Below are 13,607 nucleotides of genomic sequence, written 5' to 3' on the forward strand. Positions count from 1 at the left end.
AATTGATCTTACCTCACATGTTGTATTGTTGAGGTTGCAAGTAAGGTCTTCTCCACCCATAACTGCTTCATGCCTACATTGCAAGTTCTAACTCGATGTGTTCCTCCTCCTCTTTACAGAAGCTCGTTTCCAGATCGACCCTAAGACGACAGGGCAAGGAGAGCACCAAAGAAGGAAATGGGGTCGGGGTTAATTCTTCCAACCGACTTGGTATCGACAACTTCGAGTTCATCCGAGTGTTGGGGAAGGGGAGCTTTGGGAAGGTAAGTCTTGGCTTGCATGTCTGGGGTAAAGTAAGCCTGTTTTGTGTATGTTGTTTGGGTGTGTATGTATGCACACACACTCACACTTCCCACGTGTCCTTCCCTTTCTGCCCTGTGCATGCCCAAACCCTAGGAACCACAAGAGTTCTCATGTGCGTGCTCCTTCCTACCTCTTTGCCATAGGTGATGCTTGCAAGAACAAAAGAAACGGGAGACCTATATGCTGTGAAGGTGCTGAAGAAGGATGTGATCCTGCAGGATGACGATGTGGAGTGCACCATGACGGAGAAAAGGATCCTGTCCTTGGCCCGCAACCACCCCTTCCTCACTCAGTTGTTCTGCTGCTTTCAGACTCCTGTAAGTATGACTCGCATTCAGTGACTCCATGGCCTCCTTTCCTAGAGAGTCCAGACAACAAGATGTTGAAGATTTCATCAAGTAGAATGTCAGGAATTTTGGGGGGGATAAGCTCCCGTGGTAGGGCTGTATGAAGGTACCCACTGACTTCTGATGAGCTGTGGGAGAACGTGGAAACCAGTGAACTAACCACTTTCAATCACGCTGTCCTGAAGAAGGATCTCTCTGAGGGTTGTGTCCTAAGATTTTACAGGTCTTTACAGGTAAGTCTTCTCTAGCAGAGTGAAGGTTACATAAGTCTAACAGTAGAGAAAATGTCATGGGCTGCTTACGTTGGTGAGTTTGACCTTGGCTTCACTTCTAAAGGCTTAACAAGAGTTCAGATGAGGGTAGGCCCATAGAGGGCACCTTGGTCTGTAATGTCCCAAGGTATTGCTCCTGGCCTTAATCAGGGACCCCTGCCTTTATTCTGTGGACTGATACTAGGATTCGAGTCTGTTTACCCTCCAATGGTATGCAGTTAGGAATGCTTTTGGCTGCAGTTAACAGAATACCTGAACAACAGTGGTTTATACAATACATGGGAAGAATGGGTTTAGTTCTTAAGTACAAACTTTTTCCTGGAGGAGTGTAGTGGCAGCAGTGTTAGAGTTGGCTTAATTGCTCAATGACATTGGACATTTCTTCCCCTTGGGGTCTCAAGTTATTTGCCACAGTGCTAGACATCACACCTCATGTGGCAGCATCTGGAAGAGGACACGTAGGGGCAGAGAGACACAGGGCTTCGTGGGCCACTCTCCTTTTATCAGTGAGAGAAAATTCTCTCTAGGCTTGAGTCACCTGCTCACCCTTAGCTGCTAAAGAGTCTGGAAGAGCAAATATGTAGCCAGGATAAGCTGGTTTCCCGTGATAGACTCCCGCCAACCCTGACTCCTCGTTAAACAAAAAGAGAATGAAGGCAAATATACCAGAGAGCAGCGATTTTCAACCTTTTCTACCTCATGGCACACATAAACTAATTACTAAAACTCTGTGGTACACCAGACAAAAAATAGGTATAATTCTGATTGATTTACTAAAAAAATAATAATAATAGTAATATCCTACCTTTTTGCTCCAAAGTGACTTTTTCAAAAATCAGGTGCTTCCCTGGCTGGTGTAGCTCAGTGGATTGAGCACGGGCCTGCAAATCAAAGGGCTGCTGGTTCGATTCTCAGTCAGGGCACATGCCTGGGTTTTGGGCCAGGTACCCCCCACCCCTGGTAAGGGGCATGGAAGATGCAACCACACATTGATGTTTCTCCCTCTCTTTCTCCCTCCCTTCTCCTCTCGCTAAAAATAAATAAATAAAATCTTTTTAAAAAAATCAGGTGCCAGTACTTATATATAAAGATTTCTAGTTCCAAGTATTAACCAATCAGATGTAACCTTATTATGCAACATGACCAATAAGATACAACTGTATTATATGACCTATATATTTATGGTTCAAGACAGGACATTCACACTGATGGCTATTGTTGTGTTGGCTGTTGTCATTTTCTTTTTTATTCGATGATCTAAGAGAAAAGAGGGCAGTGCCCCTGACTAAATAGTGAGGTATTGCATGTTTTAAAAATTCTTGTGGCACGCTGCTTGAAAATCGCTGCCACAGAGGGTAACAGCACATGCACAGGTGTAGCAGCGAGTGAGACCATGGGGATGGGTGCAGGCAGGGGGAGTAGGTGTGGAGGGGCCTGGTGAGAATGGAAGCTGCAGAGGCAGTTGGAGCCAGGCCATGAAGGGCTGTGTTAAAAAGCATGGATTTTAGCCTAAGAACATATGGGAGAAGTTTTTAAACAGAGGTTATGACACATCGGGTTGCGTGTTTCAACCACTAAACTGATTTTTTGCAATAGGTAATGTAAGCAATCCTCTAATATCTATGTCCTTTCTCTAAGGGAAACAATTATTGGTAATTTCATGGGTAGCCTTTCAAAGAATGTTTTGCACATGGAAGTGTACATACATACCACATATGCATTTATATTTATTTCTTAAAAGGCACAAATGTTGGTATACATTGCCCATCATTCTATACCTTAGTTTGTTGAAAATGTAGTAATATATCCTGGAGATTGTTTCATATTTATATAGTCATAGCTGCCTCCTTTTTAATGGCTGCGTAGTATTCCATTTGAGACCACAACACAACTTATTTAACTTGTTTCCTATTGCTGTATTTAGGTCACGCCCAGTCTTTTATTCCAATCAGTATTGCAGTGAGCCCCCGTGTGCTTTTATCTGCACGTATTGTGCTGTTAGTTCTATATGATACAGTGTGAGGAGTTGTATTGCTTGGTCAGAATATGCGCATTTAAAATTGGACCAAGTCCAATTGGCCTTCTCCCCCGCCCCCCCAGTGGTTAAAGATGGCTAATACTTTACCATGTGTATACTGGGTACTGTTCTAAATGATTTATGTGTATTATCTCATTTAATGCTTATAGAGACCCTATGAAGTAACTTCTATTAGCGTTACTCCCATTTTACATATGAGGAAGTTGAGACACAAAGGAATTTAGCTTCCAAGTGGCCAAGGTTTTGATGCCAGGCAGTCAGACTGCAGAACCCAGGCTCATACCACTCGCTTGCTGAACTTCTGAATTCACACTCCCACACCACCCTCCCCCCCAAACCCCCTGCCCACAGCCTGCTCTCCGTCATGTGGTGATGGGACAGGTTTAAACAATGGCTTCTCCAGAGTTCTAATTTGCATTTCCCTGACTGTGAGTGAGGCTGAGCCTTCGCAGATGTTTAAAGGGCCCCTGTGTTCAAACCCTTGTTAGAAAGGACACAGGTGCAGCTGAAGAGCGGGTGGGGCAGGGGAGACTGGAAGCTGGGGGCGGGAGCATATGTTAAAGGCGGGACACAGTGTGCACTCCCATGCTGTGCAAGCACATCGGAAGGAGCTGGGGTGTCAGCTAGCAGCTTCTTAGGCCACGACCCCCCTGCACTCCTTGCTTCTTCCTCATGGTCTGGACTCCTTGAAACCACTGCCTCCAGTGACTCCTCCAGATGCCCTGGATTCCAGGCTGCCCTTGTCGCCTTACCCCTGGTTCTCTGTCCCTATGCCTGGGGTCCGCGGTTCCTGTGGAATTCCAGTTCTGCCGTCCTCCACTGCCACCTAGAATGTCCCCGAAATCCTATTCCTGTGCTCTGCACTTTGCCTGCATAAAGCCTTTTCCCATCCTCACCACCCCCATCCAGCTGTTTCCTCCGAGAGACACGTGGGTGGGTGGCGTCTCAGGTGTGAAACAGCCTTGGGGGGAAGGATGGTGGTCGGTACTGGTTGTCATTGCATTTTGACTCGAGCCTTCTGCAGATACCTGGTATCTGCCAGGTCCTGTGAATGCCAGGGCAGCCATGACTCAGGTCGTCTTCCCACAGCCTGAGCCAAAGAGCAGTGGTTGCCTGTGACACTAGGTTGGATGATCTTGATCAGTGATAACCTCTGACTCAGACAGTGGACAGGCATTTGGTGAACCTCGTCTGGTCACACAGAGGCTGTTGGTTCAAACGACGTGAGTGAACAAATGAGGAGGGACTCACACCCAACTCCAGGGAGTCCTGTGATTCTGCAGAAGGGGTCAGAGGTGTCACCAACAGTCAGATTTCGTTATGGTGAAGTAGAACAAGAGATTGGCTTGGAACAGATTAGGAGCCCAATGACAGTAATGTGTATAATGCAGAATTTCCTAGGAGAGTATAAATTATACAATATACCAAAGTATTAGTGGCCACGTGGGATTCCCAGGGGTCATTAGGTTAAGCCTTCATTAGCGTTGGCAGGTCTTTTTCCGGGTGGCAGTTTCATGTGTGGCCACAAGGTGGCAGTCGTTACTGCAAGGTGCTTTTTATTTCTCCACAGTTGGAAACTGACACTGGGTTTTAGAATTTGTCTTTTGTAGTAGATCTCTCCAAAGCAAAGGATAAAGGGAATTTTCCACTGCCCTAAAGTCCGGGTGATAAAGTGGCAGGAACCAATGGAAAAAGAATCAAGTGAGTCTTTATCACGCCTCAGCAGAGAGAGACAACTTCCATTTCTCTGTAGTTTGTGACTTCTCAGGTGTGCAAGGTATCATACCCCATAATGCACGTGGCATTTGCTTGCTGTGTGACTGTCCAACTGTCAGAAATCCTCAGTGACTCCCCCCATTTGCTGTTGAAAAACCGACTATAAAGAATAGAACGTGTTAGTTACTATGAGAAATCACAGCAGGTAGATTATTACTTTTCAGCTACCCAGTTTGGCAGGACCAGCCTCTAAAGTGAGAGGCTAACCAGTGTGCAACGCTGAGCTGTAACAGTCACACACACACACACACACACACACACACCCCGGAAGAATTTAGAAGTGAGGTGTTACAGTCACGCCCCAGCTGCCTGCAAAGTCTCATTTCATTGTGAAGACCCTGTAGAAACAGCTCTCATCTCACGTCCAGCCCTGTGGAATGAGTGCCTGTGAGGCCCAGCGCAAGGGGGAAAGTAACTTGCTGAGGTTCCCTTAGGCTGCAAGTGGTGGAAACAAGGTTCAGCTCTGGGTCAGGCTGACCCTGGAGCCCAGGCTGCCTGCTGGCCCCAGCCCCAGCAGTCACATGTCGTCTCTTACCACATTTAGGTCATTCATTCAACATCTGCTTAAGCACCTCCTATCTGCCCCAGCGGCCCTCCAGCCTGCTGCATTGCCCTTGGCAATGGAAGACCTGAGGTCTTCCAGCTTTGTTTTCCTCTGTCCAAATGACTTGAGCCCACCTTAAATTCCATTGAGCCTTACAGCTCCCATGGTTAGTTAGAATGGAGGCAGGATTGAGGGGAGGGAGGACTAAAGGACAGGGTGCAGAGGTGCTGTGTGAATGAGCAGCACTCTTCAAAGGGCGTGGGCTTGTGGTGGCGGTGACCCCTCCTCCCCCACCCCCCCAAAAAAACGTCTGGGGCTTCCCCAGCGGCCAGCACAGAGCCCACATTGGAGGGGAGAGCAAACACCCCCTAAAGTAGGAATTTGGGAGCTCCTTTGGTTCTTGGAAAAAAGCGATAAATAAGCAAATTTCATATATTTATTGAGTTTGCTGCATAGGATTGTGAGCCCATAAGTCATTGCCCCTGAGTTTTGCGTAATAATGCATGTCACTTGCAAGTATATCATTAATTGGCACCCTGGTAAGTTTCTGATAGCATTGTAAATCCTAATAGTTTGTGAGTACCTTGGTCATCTGAATCAAGACTCATAAAAATGTTCATACTCTTGGATCTGTTGGTTTTATTTTTGATAATCTAGCCTAAGAAAACTGCATAAATATAAAATTAGCATTATGCATAAGGCGGTTTAATTTTCAGTGCATTATTTATAATGGGGAAATACTGGAAACAACTTCAGCATTCAGCAATAGAAGTTCACTTAATTTAGTGTTGGTTGCAGATTTTCAACCAGTAAAGAGACCATTGAATATTAAGCAGTTAAAAGGTTATGTGTCGGCCATAAGCCCCTGACGTGCATTGTTTATAGCACGCAGCTCTCACAACAGCCCCGCGAGACGGGAACGGGGATCATCTTCACTCTGCTGAGCCTCAGGTGAAGCACTGAGCTGTTGCCCAAAATTCAGTACAGTAGAGGGTGGAACTAGGAGGCTAGAGCCCCAGAAATAATACAGAACTTTTTTATGAATACCGACCTGTGTCGGCATCAGTGAACTGCCAAACCTGGCCCCTCCTCCAAAAAAGGACTGGAAGGGAATTTTGCCGATAATCTACCAGGGACTGTGAGAAGGTAGTGAAATTACGGGTGATTTTTTTGTTTGTTTTTTCTATTTACCAATTTGATAATGTGGTTATATTTCTTTCACAAGAGGAGGGAGGCATTATTAAGCCAGGGAGGGCCCATCAGGGGTGCAGGCCTAGCGAATGCCAGCCTTCCCCCCTCTCAGGTTGCATTCCCTTCACACTCCTTTCATCTTAATCAGTGACTGCTGTGTCCGCAGCTGGGCCCCCTGGCATTTAAGGCCTGGAATTCGGGCCCTCCCTCCCACCCCCAGCCTCCGAGGGCTTCCGTTCGGGCTCTCCTCCTGCCTCCCTCTGCCTGGTGCCCAGAGGGAGGAACAAAGGCTCCACTGCAGCAGGAAGGGGAGTGGCCGAGGAAATACTGGTCAGATGCTGCTGTCTTTGTTCAGAGACCTAGTTTATTGAAGTAAAGGTTTCCATTTAGCAAATATACCACACGCTGTGCCCGCCCCAGAACTGCCTCTCTCCTCAGCAGGGCAGGGGCCAGGTCCCAACAGTGAGCCACAGCGGAGCTTTGGGAATGTTCAAGCTTGCGTCTGTGATGCACCTCACGCCTGCAGGGTGGGCCACAGGTGCACCCACCCTCCCTGTACAGGGACTGACCCCCTCCTCCTCTACCTGTTAGTTCTTTCCTCAGGACACCTGGGCTACTGACTGACAGGTGTCTGTCGGCTGTCAGCCTGCAAGGGTCATCTGCAAAGTGTGGGGGCATCGCTTTCCCTAAGAAGCCGCTCCTCAGGCGTCACTCAACACAGCAGAAATCCTGCCTCTGAAGGTCAGGAGGTCCAGGAATCCCATGAACTAAATGCTGTCCGTTTAGACTGCTTGTGCAAAATGATTTCAGTCTACTGAAATCATGCTTAGAATATGTTATGGAAACGTTCTTTTCTCTGTATTTTCTCCCTTGTTGTTCTATTACATCATAGCAAAAGAGTATGTGTGTGTGTGTGCAAGACAGAGAGACAAACAGAATGGATGCAAAATAGTGCTGTGGCCCGGGAGTGAACCTTCCAGAATTTTACCAGACAGCTGACTACACCGAGACCTTTAGTATGCAAGCTGTGGGTTCTAATTCTGACTTGTCTTTAGGAAGACTTCCTGCCTTTGATTTTTTCCAGATAAGCGCCTCCTCTTAAATCCTGTGTTTGTCCATCAGGGATCTGTTGGCAGAAACACCTCCAGAAAGTGACCCTCAGGCTGGCTTCGTGCACTCGGGGAGTGGGAGGCTGCCCTGCAGCCCTGTGTGGCCCAGTGTGGCCCTGCCTGCAGGCCGGCCCCTCCAGCTCCTTTTCTTCCCTGAATGTTCAGCAAAAGTGTGGTAGCGGCAGCCAGACCATTTGTCTGTGAGCTGCTGGCAGCCACTGGCCTGGGGGATGAGAAGGCTCACTGGGCTCCGGAGCAGCATCCCCCCTTGTTCTGGGAGTTGCAGGGGCATCTCCCGTAAGGGGAAGAGGCCCTGTGATGGTGGGTTGGTGAGGAGAGGCGAAGGGCAGCCGAAAAACCTGGAAGACTTTTCCTTCCATGGAGAGGAGGGCTCTGGAGGGCCTTGGTCAAGGCCTTAGGAGAGCTGATCAATTCTTAGAGCCTCCCTGGCCCAAGCTTCGCAGAACGGCCAGGTGAAGAATGAAATCACAGCAGCTGCTGTTCTTTGAGACCCTGGTGTATGTTTTCGATGCTTCTATTCATTACCAGTGACTGTACAGGCTCACATGTTGGTGTTCCATAAATATCTGTTGAATGAAATATTTAACCTAATGCCCAAAACAATCCAGGGAGGTACAGATACTGTTACCCTCATTTTAAAGATCTGGAAGCTAAGGTCCAGAGGAGTCAAATAACTTGCCCCAGGTCACACAGCAAACAAGGGTCAGACCGGGGGCCTTTAACCAGGTCGTTCAGCTCAGTAATCTACGCCACGTCCGCCATACCAGATAGGAAGGGGTGTGCTCTCCCTGGCACGTGTGCGACCGAGAATAGTCCATAGTCACATTAGGCAGGAATCAGGCAGTTTTCACATGTATATATAGCGTGTGTATGGCCTTTTATGAAACACCTAAGGATATTTGCTCTTATGTGTTGGGAACTAGGTGTCCTCTTTTCCCTGAGCAATCACTGCCCCAAACACAAGTTGGTCCGCTTACGGGTCATCTGTTGCAGTTCGCCTGTGGCTCAGATGGAAATAGAAAATGAGCCAGAACATGGTGTTTCCCAGTTGGGCATGTTCCCAACTATTAATAGTGTTCCATCTGGGGACAAAATACACACAGGCCAACTCTAGGCCCTGGGCTTCCAGGGGGGTATTTGGGACCTCTGCCTTGTCCTCTCGGGCTCCCAGGCTTTCCAGCTTTCTGTGGGTAAACAGGGCCATGAAAATGAGTCAGGAGGGAGAGGAGCCGGGGTGCGTGCTGTTCCTTTGGCTCCCTGTCTGCGTAGGACTGCCAGGATGCTCAGTGACAAAAGGGTTGGGAAAGGTTGGCATGGGCTCTTCAGTTTGCGGTTATTCCCTTGTAACTGGCCTTCATGTCACTCACCGCTGTCATTACTGATGACCTAGACATGGCGTAGACCTGCCACCCCTGTTTGGTAAGATGGTCCGTGGGTTCTGCTGACGGGTCTGAGGCTTGCCGGGGTTGGGCTGGCCCGTGCTTCCCACGACTGATGAAGCTCTCTGGTGGGGAGTCTTGGCTGTGGTTTTCTGTGACCGTGACAGGGGCGGGCCAAACCGTAGACACTCCGGCCTCCACGGGGCCCTATATCGAAGCGCTGGGCTGGAAGTGCCAGGGCGGGCTCTTGGAGTAAAAATGCAGTGGGCTTTCTGCCAAATAGTTCAGTGAGAGTCACACTGACTGAGTGCCAGGTGAAAGAAACAGTCCTCTTAACCCTCACTCCAGCTGGGAAGAGCAGCTACTCCGTGTGGAACAGCAGTGGACAGTAGAGAGCGTGGAGCAAAGGCAGTCATCACATACAAGAGGGAATGTCATTGAAAATGAACACGGGACTCTGGGGAACAGCCTTGCCTGTGTGCCAGTCTTTCATCGGGCGCACAACCGGAGTGGCTATAAGACTAACAAACCAACTAGCATCTGAGCTTGGGGCAGTATCGTAGGGTGGCCTGAGGTGTGCCCCTAGGGTGCTGGGTTGACCCCTGCCTTGACTGACTGGGACCTTCGGGATAGGGCCTGAAGCCACACCGGTAAGTGGCCACAGTGGGCCACCCTCCCAACCCAGAAAGCGGAATTGTGCACCTTAAAAAAAGCTGACTGCTCTGGCAGAAACCACAGACCATAGCATATTCTAGTTTTGAAATACTTATGCTTTCCGTAATTACTTCATTCCTAGTAGAAGCCCAGCTTTGTCCATCTCTGCTAGGCCCCACAGCTTTCCAGGGCCTCTCACGACAGAATCCGCCATGCCTGGCACCATAAACTCAGCCCACTGGGAAGAGTAGAGAATCACCCACGGATAGGTAAGGACCCAAGGCGCCCTTTCCACCGGCAAATGTGCTCTGAGGGCCTTCGAGGCGTGGGGCCCCGTCCAAGCCCTGAGGATGCAGCAGTGAGTAAAACACAGCGGAGACCCTGCCCTGATGGCCGTGCCTTCTGGGGCACTCGCGGGCCTGGGCAGGCTGTTCGCTGTGTGGCTGGTCACCATAGCAGTGTGGGGACTGCTATTTAGGGCTCAGAGCAGCCATGTGCTTAAAGGGACTTGTCCTGAGGCTGTATTTGCGTATGAAGCACACTTTCTTTTCCACGGGGTGCAGTGAATTTGGAGCCTGATGGAGATTACTGGGAGGAGGCCCAAGCTGTCGGCACTGCCTCTGCCCAGGGACAGCTCCCTGGCACTACTGGGCTTGGCAGGCCCAAAGCAGAAGTCATGGGAAGAGCAGCAGCCCAGCCTGCTTCCCTTGCTCGCCATTGCTGTCTGTACAGGCTTCCTTGTCCCGCTGGGTCGACTGGCCCCTGCATGAGGCTGCAGGGACACCGCGCAACCTCCCCCCACCCCTCCACCCCCCACATTAACCACGGTGCAGTCAAGGCGGTCTCTGTACTTCCTGCCTCTGTTGTCAGCTGATACCTTGCAGACAGACCCTCCCCGCTTCGCTGGAGGGCTGTGGCCTGCCCTGTCTTCCCCTCAGGGCCACCCAGGGAGTTCCTGTCTCCTTTCTGTGGGAGTTGTCCGACTTCTAGTGTATTTGTAGAGCACAACAGCACACTGTATTGACCGCTCACTCCCCCCACTTCTTCAGGACGGCCTGGAATGATTTATTGCTTAGATGTTTCAAAGGGAGTCTTGGGGCTCTTCCCAGAGTCTCTTAATTCCATTCTTACGGTGTGTGGTATATAATATTTTAAACACTGAAATGATGTCATGTATCATTCCCAACCAAGACAAAAGAGAGAAGTTGTTCTAGCGAAACTCCTCCCCTCCCCCAGTACCTGGTTTTCTCTTTCTGTGCTGTGGACCTCGTCTGTGTCCAGGTTTTCCTTCCACCCCCGCACCCCTCACTCCGAGGGAGCGCTGAGCAGTGCTCTCCGCCCTCCGTGTGGTGTGGGAACGAGCCCAGACCTTCTAGGCCAGTGGTGAAAGGCGGTTCAATCGAATTAGACACAACCAACAAATTAGGGAGCGGATAAGGGGGAGCTGACCCAGAGACTGGTTAAGGTTCTCTTCTGAAGTCTGTAGGATTGAGGCCTGTTCATTAACTTGTTCCTCCTTACTCAGCCTTCAGGACAGGTCTGAAGGAGGCAGTTCCCTTCCACCGGCTCAGAACTTTACCCCAACACCCTGATCTTCATCAACAGGTGTACAAATGGCTAGTGAATTTTCAACCTTTTTAGCAAAAGAAACAAAAAAACATAACCCCCCCACAGAATAATAATAATAATAATAATAACCATTCATTTGCATAATGTGATGTCACTGGCTCCCTACTAACATTTGGGGTGGGATAGTCCTTTGCTGTGGGGGGCTGTCCTGTGCATGGTAGGGTTAGAAGCATCTCTGGGTGGAAGTATCTCCCCGTTGAACATTACTGCTTCCAGAATGCCAGGTGGTCTGTCCTAGATATGAGAAATCAAGTGGGCTACAAGATTGCTTTACCGTTTAGAAGCCAAAGCAAAGTGTGTCAGATCTTCCTTATAAAATACAAGCATTGTCTTTTTGTTCGTTTCCTGAGTTGTAGACAGGGAAAGCTCCTGTCTGGGCGCCCCTAACAGCTGTGGGTGCTGCAGCGCTGGGGCCCTGGCAGGAGAAGGAGGCATGTGAGCAGGGTCAGCAGGCTGCCAGGGGTTCTGGCCGTGAAGCCTGCTGTGATAAGGCACAATTAGAGGGTGTGGGGGCATGTAAGAAGCAAAAGGCTAGCTCAGGGAGCATATATGTAGAATCAGGTATGTTTGAAAGAAAGCAATTGAAATACCACAGCTCCTCCTGTTTGGGCATTTAATATTGATACTGCCAGCTTACCATCCAGGCGTTGAAGCAGTGGCATGTTACGAAAATCGTCATCTCCACCCTGAATTTACAGGGTGCCTGTCAGTGATCATCAAAACTTGAAAAAACATTTTTTCAACCAGTGTAGAAAAATGTGTCGATAGCAGTACATTTGAACTGTAAACATAGAATTACTTTTATATACAGAGAAAAGCCAAAACTTCATAAATAAAGGGCACCGAAATGGCATCGAGTAGACCCACCTCTCTTCTTGATCTTTTCCACAACTTCTTTTAACCACAGGCAAGGTGCTTCACTTACTTGCACTGTAGTTACATAAAGCATGTGGCCAGAACTCATCTTGGCAGTTTGTTCCGCTTCCCTAACATCCTGGTTTAAATTGTGTCCGGAGACAAACATCGCCCCTTGCCCTGTTAGTGTCTGAAGGGTTTCGTAGCCCTCACCAGGTCTAGGCACTATGCTTGCTGGCGTCCTGGCTCTGCCTTCCACGGGGTCAGGTCTTTCACAGAAAACAAGACCAAGTGCATAAAGCCCGTGTGGCCCTGCTCAGTGGTACTGGGGAAGGTGTGTGTAGACAAGGGACATCAAAGGGGCTCTGCCAGGAAGGGAGGCCTTGTGCTCCGACTTTGCTGTGTCCCCGATCAGATGCTAGCTGCTTACTTACGCATCAGGAACATCCTGCCCCGGATGCCTCGCAGTGTATGGGACTGCGAGTCAGACTGCCTCATTGTTTCCCTGGTCTGGTGTATACGCCAGGGAGCCTTGTCGCGTTTCATTAAGAGAGATGGCCACGGTGCATCTAGTGTGCAAGGAAAACACTTGGTCTTTGAAAAGAGGGCTGTGTGTTCCTTCAGGATTGAAATGCAAGTTCCTAAGGGCTCGTTATACTGGAGACATATTGCTCCTTCCCAGAGACCCGTCTCTGAGCTAAGACCGGATGTGTCGCGCCCAGGGGCTCGACAGGGGTGGGTTGCTGGGTGATTAGATTAACTTCTGCTATCTTCTGGGCTGCCCAAAATACGTTAAAAAAAATAAAAGGAAGCCATTACATTCTCTCTCCTTGTTTCTTCCTTAGAGCCTTTGTAATCGTTCTGAATGTGGTTAAATTCAAGTCATTTCTAGTTCAGGCATGGCGCAATCAAATTTCCTCAGCAGGGTGCTTTTCCACTGTGACCTCTTTGACGTCAGTAACTGTTTCCTGTTGATTTGAACTCCATCTTCACCCTGCAGCTGAGTTGGTCGGAAAGAAATCATAATGCAAGGGGCACATAAGAAATTCAGCATGGGGCTCTGACCGGAGGATTCCTTTTCTTTGTCTGCAGCAGCGGTTAGCAGCACTCGGCAGCTTTCGGTACAGGGTCAGTTCATTTAGAGATAATTCCGAAGTAATTCTTAAAACTTGGGTAAATATGTCTAGATGTGGCTCCCAGCTTGACATTGCTTTTGAATTCAATGACTGAATCAGTCATTAACTTTTAATGGTGTTTCTAGTCTTTGAATGACTTCCAAAAGGTAATCTGTATCTTCACGTCTTTAAAAAAGATTTATATGTGTAGATTGTAGGGACAATGGAGTCTTGCTGGGAACAGAAAAACCTTTCTCATTCTGTTGTTAGGAATGAGTCAACTTTAGAGAAGAGGAGAATAGCTACTACAAAAAGTCTCTCTCTACTGTGCTTCTGCGGTGGTAGCACATTTGCTTTGCAGTGATCATAATGAG

The 13,607-nt window shown here is 48.8% G+C and overlaps 1 protein-coding gene across 2 annotated transcripts in view; it reads left to right on the plus strand.

Moving 5' to 3' along the window:
• The window catches only part of PRKCH (protein kinase C eta), a 256,636-nt gene that overhangs the window by 178,198 nt on the left and 64,831 nt on the right, over positions 1-13,607 (plus strand). For both annotated transcript variants that reach the window (XM_053927481.2, XM_024567580.4), the window contains exons 8-9: positions 120-263; positions 447-620. In XM_053927481.2, coding sequence (XP_053783456.1) covers positions 120-263; positions 447-620 — 318 coding nt within the window. The remainder of the gene's footprint in view (positions 1-119; positions 264-446; positions 621-13,607) is intronic.

Source organism: Desmodus rotundus, chromosome 7, assembly GCF_022682495.2.
Source record: "Desmodus rotundus isolate HL8 chromosome 7, HLdesRot8A.1, whole genome shotgun sequence".
In the NCBI taxonomy this organism is placed as follows: domain Eukaryota; kingdom Metazoa; phylum Chordata; class Mammalia; order Chiroptera; family Phyllostomidae; genus Desmodus; species Desmodus rotundus.